The sequence below is a fragment of the Anabrus simplex genome, chromosome 2 (assembly GCF_040414725.1).
Source record: "Anabrus simplex isolate iqAnaSimp1 chromosome 2, ASM4041472v1, whole genome shotgun sequence".
Classification (NCBI taxonomy): Eukaryota; Metazoa; Arthropoda; class Insecta; order Orthoptera; family Tettigoniidae; genus Anabrus; species Anabrus simplex.
The window spans coordinates 644,282,946-644,295,278 of record NC_090266.1 but is presented as its reverse complement, the minus strand read 5'-3'; the positions used below and the strand labels follow the sequence as shown (position 1 = coordinate 644,295,278).

The following is a 12,333-nucleotide window of genomic DNA, read 5'->3' as shown; positions in this document are numbered from 1 at the left end:
AGTTCCAGTAACCAAATTTACAGCAAACCTAGAGTGGTGTAAACACATCTTCTGACTTTCCATTCAGTGACTTGAAATTGATTATTGCCACCTTCATAATATTGTACACTGATCCTTCGTAAAATATGCCCGCTGCTATTCGGGGATGGCCTAGCCTTTTCCAAAGCTGATTTAAAAGTGCCATTTAAATTTTAGGCTGTTATTACGATGGGGTCGCCACTCAAAAAGGCAGTTTAGAGCTATCAGGCTGCTCCCAACATGGAGTATAGATGCCTTTTGCAACTTGGGGGTCAGACGCTACTCAGTGCATTCAAGAGTCATTTCCTACACTGAGAGGACTATCACCCCACCTTAAGTAAACTTATCCGCCCAAAGCCATAGGTCACCTTACTGCCGCTGACACTCGGGTGTTGAGATGCTGGCTATATGGGCTACTCATTACCATAGTGGGGTAACCCACTAACTTCGAGTGTTAATTCCTAGGTTTCTATATCTTCAGAATTGGTATGGTCTTTCACCATATTTGTTTAAACATAATGTAGGTATATCTAGTTATTTAAATGCATTATGTATAACTGGATTCATGGACTATATCTTTTAACTTTTTATTATTGTTCCAATTTCATTTGAATGGCCACTACGCATTGAACTGGATGAGAGTCTTCTGCCAGATGTTACCAGGATTAAAAGCCGAGATGGGCTGAGTAAGAGCGTGCATGGACAAGAGCATCACTGCACTGCCGACAGACTTTTATTTTCTTACTTTTTACAAATTTATTATTAATTTGTTGTTACTTGCATATATGCCAATTTACTTGAATATTATTGTGTAGTTTTTACACAGCATAAATTTATATTGATACAGAAGTGTATCCACTGGCGTGTAAGATATTTTGAGTAGTATACAGTTTTATCACTGTAGTAAGCTCGTTCACTCTATATGGAGTATATGTGTATCTGTATATTTTAATGTAAATATTTTAATGCCAAATAAATGATTCAGTGATTCAAGAAAAAAATGGCCAGACAGGCCATAGAAAGACCAGAGCTGAATCAATAACATTATCCATGCTTTGCACAATTATAAGATCCATGGCTAAATGGTTAGCGTGCTGGCCTTTGGCTGCAGGAGTCCCGGGTTCGATTCCCGGCAGGGTCGGGAATTTTAACCATAATTGGTTAATTCCGGTGGCACTGGGGCTGGGTGTATGTGTCGTCTTCATCATCATTTCATCCTCATCACGACGCGCGGGTCGCCTACGGGCGTCAAATCAAAAGACCTGCATCTGGCGAGCCGAACTTGTCTTCGGACACTCCCGGCACTAAAAGCCATACGCCATTTCATTTCATACAGTTATAAGAAACAGTATATGGAAGAGGCCTCAAAAATACTGTTGATGCCTGAAACTAAACAACTGGAAGAAGCTTTGCCAGAAAATTGTGACTGTACAGGCACATAAAGGTGATATCTTTCTCTGCAGGATGGGAACAGGTGACAGCAATAGAGGACAGGCAAACAGACTCATCCCCCCAGAAAATATTCCAAGTTGGTAGCAAACATGTAAAGAAACACACTTTGAGATTGTGATGGTAGGGACTGTGTAGAATTTTTGGAAAACTGCAACACTTATCTATGACTGTTGTTGAAATTCTGCTCATAATTGTTGCGGTTTCTTTCTAGTAAAGATGCAATAATTCACCAAAACCAGGCTTGTCCAAACACAAGATGTATTGCAGTGTCTCAATTTTTACTAGATTTTACCATACTTGCTGCACAGTCCATACTTCATAATGTATGCTTCTTCCCTTTTCCTGAAGCTGTAATATCAACCATAGGGAGACCAGTGCTGCAGAGGTCCATGCAGATGTGCATCACTGGTGTCAGGAAGAAGACAACTGATTTCTTTATTGACATAATACACCAACTTGTCTACCAGTGTGAATATATGGACACAGATGGTGACTAATGATGCCCCTAGTAGAGATCATTCCAAGCTTTCAACAGAAGTACGGCTGATGTCAATGTTTGGTACATTTGTTGAAATAATTGCATAGAAGAGAGAAATTTTCAAAATAGTCTTAAAAAGTCTGCCTTAACTGAAGTACTAGGAATCACTCTTTAATTATTGCAGGGTAAGAAACATATGTGGATATGTAACTGCTATGGTAACCAACAACTAGGTATTGTTTAGTAGATGCAACAGTTTATTCTTAGAGACTAGTATAATGAACACTGTAAGGTAAAACAGTATGGTATACAATGAAAATGAATAAATTATAATAATAATAATAATAATAATAATAATAATAATAATAATAATAATAATAATAATAATAATAATAATAATAATAATAATAATTGTGATTGGTTATACAGACCAGTAACTAGTTTTAAGGTTTTTGGACACACAGAGATGCCAGAATTTTGTCCTGTAGGAGTTCCTTTACATGCCAGTAAATCTACCAATATGAGGTTGACATATTTGGGCACCCTCAAATATCACCGCACTGAATCAGGACCAAACCCACTATCTTGAGAAGAGAAAGCTGGTGCTCTACCATCTCAGCTACTCATACTGACTGTACACTCATGAGCCATTGAATTAGAGATACCTGGCTAGTAGCGCATAGCACCCTCTTTCGCCCTGATGACAGTGGTGATGCAGCGTGGCATGGACTCCACAAGACACCAGAAGTGTTGGGGAGCCACACTGATCCAGGGTTGCTACACAGCCTGATGTAAGTGCGATAAAATTATGTAACTTGAAAACAATATTCTCTCACCCATGGGAAAATAATGCAAGTATCGAGCTCGAATTATTATTATTATTATTATTATTATTATTATTATTATTATTATTATTATTATTATTATTATTATTACTACTACTACTACTTGTAATGTATGGCTATAGAGTATTTACATCCATTTATTGTTATTATTTACATAGTCGAATGATCGTAGTGTTTGTGAGGTTACGTCAAGAAACATGCACTGTATATAGACATTTATATGAGTTCAATTAATGTAAGAACCTGTATATAATTTATTATTACCTGTATATATGATTTGTAATCCACTACAGAATTGTGTAACACACTGTAACAACCAGAATGGCACTAGATCAGACGAGATGATGGCAGAATATTCTGTACATTATAACCATGTTGGTAGGCACTCGAGAATTTACGAGAAGGTATTTTTGTAAAGTATCTTTCTAGAAGCCTGGCCAGGCAGATATATAAATAGGTGGTCTTGATGGCAGAGACGAGTTATTGTTTAGTAAGAGTCATGGTTTAACAGGAGTTGTTCTGACCAGACGTGTGTCATGCTAACTAGTGTTTGAAGTATGTGAATTGGCTTAGTAAAGTTGGTAGTTGAGATGCAGTGGTTGCAGTCTCCATGTGTTCATGATAGGCAGTTGTTAAAATGGTGGCTTCCTGATGCTCTCAGAGTGAAGTGTTTTTTGTTTGTGATACAGTGATTAAGGTTATATGTGTTTAATTTGTAAATAATTGGAAATAAATCCATGTATGCAAGTTGACAGCATTTTGTGTGCGTCATTGTGGTTACATTAAGCCTCCCATAATCCACAAAGATTGGTTGAAGCAGGGTCCAGGGCACGCATATCCCTCTAGACAATACCCCATATGTGCTAAATATGGCTGAGATCAAGGTTCCTAGGGGGCCGCGTAAGCATCATGGAGTGCTCATCGATCCAGTCAGCCACAATTCAAGAGCAATGGGCTGGAGCATTTTCTTGCTGCAGGGTGTTGGAGGCAAACACAGGAATAAACATGATCTGCAGCAGGTTCCTGTAATATTCGCTGGTGAGGGATGTTGTCAGATGTACCAGTGGTCCTAGTTCATCCTACATGAACAGTTCCCATATGAGGATACCACCACTGGCCTGAATTGTGCCCAGCTGGCAAGAGTGATCCAGTGCTTCACGGTTGATGACGCAGCCATTGGTGTGTTCCAACTAGTACCTCAACTCATCTGTTCAGGCGACTTTTTTCCATACTTTGAGAATCCAATCGTGGTGTTCCTTTGCCCATGTCAGTCAACGTGCTTTGTGATGGGTGTAGAACAGAGGTACCCTCGTGAGACGCTTCCTTCTGTACCCCATGGCGAGGAGATGGTTCTGGATTGTATGGCTGCTCACATGTCATCATCGTCCAAATACTGAATTGACAAGTGATCTGCTACATTGTGGCCTGTCTATCCATTCTTATGATCTGAGCTAGGCGGCAGCGATCTGTCATCAACGTGTGGTTCACCATGACAGTCAACCCTAGCACCGGTGTTTTGGCCCAAATCCACATACTCATGGTACACTCTTCATATGGTGACACTTGCAAAGCCCAGTACATGTATGGCTTCAGAGATGGAGTGGCCCCATACGTCTGGCACCAACAATCTGGCCATGATTAAATGCGCTGAGATCTCATTTCATACCCACCCTGCAGTCAATTGTTAAACTGTTACTCATAAAGCCCGTACTAGGTCTGACGTCCTTGCTATGCCCTCCTAGTGCATTCATCAGGCTGTGTACAACACCATTTCCCCACTATGACAGCTACCTCTAATTCAGTTGCTCATGAGTGTATGCATTTATGGCTATCCCTTAGTCCTGTTTCCTGATACGGGGTTGGGGATAAAGTGAGATGAAATTACATGGCAAATTTTTATGACCACATGCTCTTCCTGACACCAATCTCAGTTTAGGAGCTAACGAAGATGAATGATGGTGAATGAAACTGGGTATGGAGGTGGAAGAAATCAGCTGTGGCCTTTGAACAGGAATTGTCCCAGCCTTTGCCTGGAAGTGCAAATAAGAAACCACAGAAAACCATTCTCAGGACAGCCACCGGCGGGGACTGAACTCAATCGCCTCCCGATGCAGAGCTTGGCTCCATAGCCGTAGTGCGTTAACGCATGCGGCCACTCCCCTTGTGTATGTATGTATGTATGTATGTATGCTCTATAACTCTCTTTTTTGAAATGTGATCACAATAGTGCTACTGTTTCCCATGCCATGATTTGTAATCTTCCACTGACCTTGAATGTACATGGAATACAGTTGCTCTGCTTGCTGACATTTCGGCAATATCTTCATTATATCAAAGGCAAATGGAATGTACTGAATCCTCTGGTCTGTTGTTGCCAATCCATGAGGGCTTGAACTACGGAAAAGACAAAAGAAAAATAATCATCACAATGAAGCATAAGTTTGGAAAATATTACACTGAAGAAAATTGAAATTGCAACACCCAGAAAGAGTGGTGCTACATTGCTGCAATTGAACATGTAGGACGAGTGTTCAGTTGTGATTCGATGATTACACTTTCAGGTCCCTCTGACCGCAAGTTTGAACAACAATCAATACAGGATGTGCCCACCACAAGCTGCAATACATTGATGAATTCATCGAGGCATGGAGTCAATAAGGTCCTGAATCGCTTCCTGAGGAATTGTGGCCCATGCTTGCTGCATTGCACGGGTCAGTTGTTCCAGAGTTCTCGGTGGCTGAGGACGGTTGGCCAGTTGCCGACCCATCATGTCCCACACATGCTCAAAAGGACTGAGGTCCAGGGATCTGGTGGGCCATTCTAAGGTTGTGGTGTCATGGAAAGCTTCTCTGGAGATGCGTGCAGTGTGAACCCGGGCATTGTCCTGCTGAAATATCCTATTAGCAATGTTAGCCATCATAGGGACAACCACTGGATTGAGTACCCTATCAACGTACTGTCGAGCAGTCATAGTGCCCTCAACAAGCACTAATTGTAATTTCACATTAAAGCCAATAGCTCCCCAGACCACAATGCTTGGTGTTGGCCCTGTGTGCCTCTCGACAGTAAGATCTGGACGGCCCCTCTCCCCGGTACATCAGCGCACACGATTCCGGCGATCACTGCGGGCATGACAGAAGCGGGATTCATCGCTAAAGACGACCCTATGCCATTTGTCGACCCACGTCAATCTTTCTCGACACCAGGCCAGCCTTACACGTTGCTGTTGTGGGGTCAATGGAACACCTTCTGCAGGGACACAGGCTCGTAAGCCAGCTGCACGCAGGTGATTACCAACTGTTTGTTGTGTAACGTGGGGTGCCACAGCTGCTCGAATTTGCGCTGCTGTTACATGGGGTTCCATCCGGGCCATCCGAATGATGTGGCGATCGTCGTTCACAGTTGTCCGTCGCGCTGGGCCTGTGCCAGGTCTACGAGTGTGGGTACCTTCATTTGACCACTGCTGCCATACACGCTGTACCGTAGATGCCTGTCGGCCAACATGTGCAGCGACAGTCCTTAGCGATAATCCAGCCTCACACAGCCCAATTATCCGAGCCCTCTCAAACGGCGACAGTTGTTGATAGCGTGCTCTTCTCTGTCGCTGAGGCATATTTGACGGGGAACACTTCGCTGCAGAGACTGCAAGTCAACTACGCTACACCAGAGTCCGTATACTGGAGTTGATTCCACTGCGACCAATCACGTGGGGAGACCTGTAGCAACAATCCAATGGATCTGAAACTTTGATCGTTTACATACCTACATGGCATTGTTCCATATCTTGAAAATCAACACAAACGACCAATGCCTTCATGGTGTTGCAATTTCCATTTTCTTAAGTGTATTTTAAAATGCATGTAACTGAACATCACACTCATTCAATTACATAAAATGGCTGTTTTCTCTTAAAACAATACCATATACACTATTAACACACAAATAAGAATGATGATAGTAAGATTTTTGTGGTATTGTACCAGTTCTGAAGAGAGTTATTTATAATATCTTCGACTACTAGGGCCCAGATTTTTATGTAATATCAAAGTCAAATATGTACATAAAAATTTAGTAAATATCAGGAAAATATATAATTAATAAGTAATATTCTTCAAATATATAGTAGTTTTTGCTATTGGTTTTACGTCGCACCGACACAGATATGTCTTATGGCAACGATGTGACAGGAAAGGGCTAGGACTGGGAAGGAAGCGGCCGTGGCCTTAATTAAGGTACAGCCCCAGCATTTGCCTGATGTGAAAATGGGAAACCACGGAAAACCATCTTCAGGGTTGCCGACAGTGGGGTTCGAACCTACTATCTCCCGAATACTGGATACTGGCCGCACATAAGCGACTGCAGCTATCGAGCTAGGTCAAATATATAGTAGTATCAATGCAAGAGGTTTACAAAAATGTTCATGTATTCTTTTGATTATGACTTATGGTTATTATATGAGACAATAAAATTATTTTAAACATCTCAATATTTTATGACAAAGTTGTCGTTGTTGCTTTAGATAATTTTCATAGTCTACTGTTTCCTAATTTTGACTGTAGGTATAGTTACTTCATAAATAAACAAATTAAGGGCATAATCAAAATTCTTCAGATATATAAAAAGAATGTTATGCACTGTAAATCACGGAATGTACGTCCAACACTTGTCCAGTTTTCTCCATGGGGGTCTGATATGAATCTTTGTAATGAGTTTTTACGACCGGATACCCTTCCTCACGTCACCTTCATCAGAGGAGTTAATGAGATTAAATGAATGACATGATGTGTAATAGTCGAAAGGGATGGGGGTGAAACCCGGTGCTGGAACATAGCCTACTCCTGCCGAATAGCACCAAAGGGTCTGCTCAAGGCTTAATGTCTCCATCTGATGAAAGAATCACCAACAGCATCAAATGCCCTCACTCCATATGAAGAGTGTGCAGAGGTTTGGAAATGAATCCAGGTTTTTGGCATGCAATCTAGTGATCAGAAATTGTTTACTACCACCTCTCTCTCCTGCTAGCCAACATTCTGAAGGTAAAACATTTTTTGACCAAGGGAATTCGAACTGGCTAACAATGGTGTCAGACCGTATAGACTTGACACCTTAATGAACGTGGCCAAGCAGGCTGTACTGTAAATCACGGAGTATTAAACAATTTATTGTTCTTTATAATTTCCTTTCATCCCCATGCCCTGAAAATATTAAACATATGAACAAAGATGTTACACTCCTTGCACAATATGTAATATTACTAAGAACATGTAAAATGAAAACCACAATTCGTCAGCATTTTCAGTTGTCTTAAAGTAAAGGAATGGAATCTGGACCCTATCGATCACACAGAATGCTGCTTTCCCACTGCCATCAGAATTTAATCATACAGCAAACCTAATGATATTTTACAAGGCAGTAAACAAAAGTGTTAACACAGAAAACCTGAAAATCTTCAGCCATGAAACTTGAAGTAGGTACGATTTGTAAATCAACAGAAAATTTAGTCAGAAACACAGGCTTCCATTTACTAAATACGAGAGCATGGGGAATGTTTGACCTCCTGTACAATACTTGGGGTGACGGTTGCTAGTGGAGGTTGTTGTCTAATGTCACTTCAGCCAGCCCTAGATTTAAGAGGTGCGAGAATTTTCCCCTGAAAAAGGGTTCCTTGATGTGCCATTATATCCACTGTGATGGGTCTCTTGCATTTAGGTCTGGATATATGATTACAGAAGCTTTTCTCTATGTCTATTTCAGACTTGGGTATGAACATCATCCAATGTCCCAGCAGAAACAGTCTTTGTCACCAAATAATACTGATCTCCAGAATGTTCTCCAAACAGCTAATTCCTGACCCCACGGGGTGAAGGACTCGTAGTCTCAGGAATTCTGCTTTCAGTAGGGATTTCCTGATGGCTTGGAAAAGGGTTTCAGCCTCCAGAGGTGCCATCCTTTGAAGTGGGTTATCAGTAATCCCACTTTTAACTCGCGCACCCCCCCATCAAAACGTTTCGAGCCAAATCCAAAGCACCCGGTTTGCCCTTTCCTACAGCAATCTATTCTAAAGTATATCATATTACACAATAAAATGTCCTCATTACCTGTTAGTTCTGCGATAAAAAATACTTTGTAGCTCATTTTGCACCCAGCAGCTGCTTTTCAGCGTAGGTTTTGTTGAAACATACTTCCCCTTGAGATGACATTTTCATCTTCAGACCCACAAGTGGTTCCAGTGTAGATGTACTTAATGTAGGCCTGAATTCTGTCTGATTTTTCCTAACAACACTGAAAACTCTTTCTGTGGGAAAGTTACTGTGAGGTACACTACTTTCCTGCTCCATCATCACCATAAGACCTATCTGGGTCGGCGCGACGTAAAGCCAATTACCCCCCCCAAAAAAAGCAAATCATTACTTAAGGTTTTATACTTAATTTGTCCACTTTCATTTTTAATCTCTGCAATGTTTCCCCAGTTCACATCAATGTTAGGTCCATGTAAAATATATTAAGGGAAAGCATCGCACTGGTAAACTGCAAATTCCTCTTCAAGTTTGTCATGTTCACTTTCCTTGACCAAACCTGGGAATCTTCAAACAAAATATTCAAGAGATGAATAGGTAACCTTCATTCTGAGAGAGGTGTCTACAACTTCGGCATGATGAAGAAATTCATCATCAAGGGGGAATTTCTTGATATTGTAACTGCAAGCTGACATATAAAACTCTCTTACAGAATTAGAAAACATCCCTTCAACACAGTCATTATCTTTCAAGTATGCCCTGGCTTTTGCTCCAATTACCAAGTCCTCATTGGCTTTCTGGTATTTCCTCCTCTTGAATTCAACACTCTAAAGGGAGGTAGACTCCGAGTGAATAGAACATGGCTGAACAAATCTGACCAACAGGTCGGTTAAAGACCAGTAAGTTTCCTCCTAAGAAGATGTATGGCTGGAGCATCTTGTTGCAGAAATAAATTCACTGAGTTAAAGACAGGAAGTGTACTCTCAAGAAAGTAGCAAAACAGTTTTGTGTGTGGGTCTTGTATGAAAGATTTTACAGTTTCAAACTTCTTGGTGCTGTCATTTTTATGGTGGGTCTCACTACAAAACATGAGTGTCAAAGCTTCCCTCTGCTCAAGAACTCTATTAATAGACTGAAGAAGCGAGAGCCAACGGGTACTGACATTTCAAAATTGTGTGACGCTCTGTGCCACAAACAGCCTGATATACTTTCAACGTGTATGAGCTGACATGAACCACCCGGGACATAAACAGAAGAAGGCCTGTCCTTCACAAATTTTGCAACACCTTTATTTGCCCCTATCATTGTGTATGCACAGTCAGATGAAAAAGAAATGCAAATTCCCCATGTAATGGCTAAAGACGACAATTCACTATTAATAACAGAGAAAATTCCCTCACCTGTATTGTCAGTACTCTCTAACCAATGACAATAGAAGAGTTGATATTTGGCCTCTCTGAGCATTAAAGGAAGAGACAACTACAGGATAAAATTTAACTGCATTTGAATCCATACTACCATCAGTAGCCAAAGGAAAAGGCATTATTTGCAAAAGTTCACTTATTTCCTTTTTTGACTCATGTGCCGTATATTGAACTAAAGCAGAGGTTTTAGTTCTTGCACAACCATATTTCTGAGATATTTTAGAGTCAGGAAACATTGATCTAAATAAATTTCTAGCATGGTCTGAAACTGATAACGGAATATTATGCTCCAAAAGAAATGATATGAACAGCAATTCGGCATTTGTCACCGCAGTTTCATTACATTTTACGAAGAAAGATGAAACATACTGGTTTCGTAATTTTGATTCACCGTACATGTGATGTTTCTTTAATTCTATGTGTCTTCTGCAATCATCTCGTCTACCATGAGCCACAGAGAAATCACACAAACACACACTGCAGAACACGTGGTTTTCACTAGCACGTGAAGCAAGTAGGCATGGCCATTCCTTTGTGTAACCGTCTCGATATTTCTGTAACACTGCTCTCTTCTTAGAAGAAGATGCAATTTGACAATTGCTCCACTTCATTTTACAAAACCAATCACTTCTTTTCAAATCAACGACTAGGATAATTATAATTTAAACGCGCTAAATATACCACTCGTTCTACGCACACAGCAGAGAGAGAGGCGAATGCGCGCAATGGAGAACAGCAGAGCAAGGAATAGAGCCTACTTCACGACTGACTTGATGAGTCATTCTAGCTATGAGAGCAGCTTATATCTATGTAGCTGGCCGTGATTTCACAACGCTCGCGCGAAACAAAAGGAAGTGACGACCAAATAACTGCCAAATATGTTTAGTTGCCAACTTACAAACATTGAAACGAGGAAGGTTGTCCAGTAATGCTCTAAGGGATTGAAATTTTTAAAATTCTTTCCTTTTCTTCGTAGAAATGAATTTTTATTATGACAATGTTGCTTTTCCGTAATAATTTCCCCTTCGACCGTAATGCCGTTAACGCGAAGTGAAATCCGTAATTATTAAGGACAATCCGTAATAGTTGGCACCTCTGAGCTTCAACCATACTCCAAATAATATGCTTTAACACAACTATCAGCCAGTTCCTTAAGAAGAAAGCCATACTTTCCAGGGTTGACTCAGTTAAATGTAACTTAAGGATTTTCAGTCTATCATACACACACGTTCTATATAAATATTACACTATAACATACCTGTAAATGTACACACTATTAAACGAAGAATGACATGTTTTGTTCTTAAAAGATCATCATTAGTTTCTATCAAGTCACATTCAATATTTGAAAATATTTATGTGTTTCTTACATTTCATTATGAGCCAGATCAGTCAGTATTTACAGGCCATCATTAAATACTGGCTCCATGCATTAAAGGGAGAAATGCACTGCCATGCTGCAAGTGGTGAACACTGTAAGTTAACATGTACCACCATGCAAATATCAGCTGTCATTGGCCAACTTGATAAAAACTGTGGGATTTCAGGGCATTTTATATGAGAGCAATCGACCCAATTCATTGAACGAAGGCTACCTGCTTGCAGAAAGTGGTCATGTATTAAATCTACTAGAAAAAGAATTTGCAGGAAATAGCAGCAGTGTAATAACTGCTAATGAGATAAGAAAAACAGTTCACCAGAAAACCTACCATGTCATGACACATTAAACAGTGCTGACTTCAGAAAACTATGTTAAGCTTATTTCTAACATCATATCATGTTATCGTAGGATAATTCTGCTAGGGAGGCAGAATTAACAGTTATAAACAATTAAGTATCGTAATGCCATACTTGAAAAGTAAGCTGCATCGGGTATATTTTAAAGCAAATGACGACGACGACGACGACGACGACGACGACGACGACGACAACAACAACAACAACAACAACAACAACAACAACAACAACAACAACAACAACAACAATAATAATAATAATAATAATAATAATAATAATAATAATAATAATAATAATAATAATAATTGTACCCTGGAGGTACACCTCAATGCCGCACATTCAAAATTAGCGCCTAAATGAAC

At 40.2% G+C, this 12,333-nt stretch overlaps 1 protein-coding gene across 1 annotated transcript in view; it reads right to left on the bottom strand.

Moving 5' to 3' along the window:
• Window positions 1-12,333, bottom strand: part of LOC136863623 (KICSTOR complex protein SZT2) — an 874,751-nt gene that overhangs the window by 392,980 nt on the left and 469,438 nt on the right. Inside the window, 1 exon segment of the mRNA XM_068226020.1 lies at window positions 5,063-5,187. Coding sequence (XP_068082121.1) covers window positions 5,063-5,187 — 125 coding nt within the window.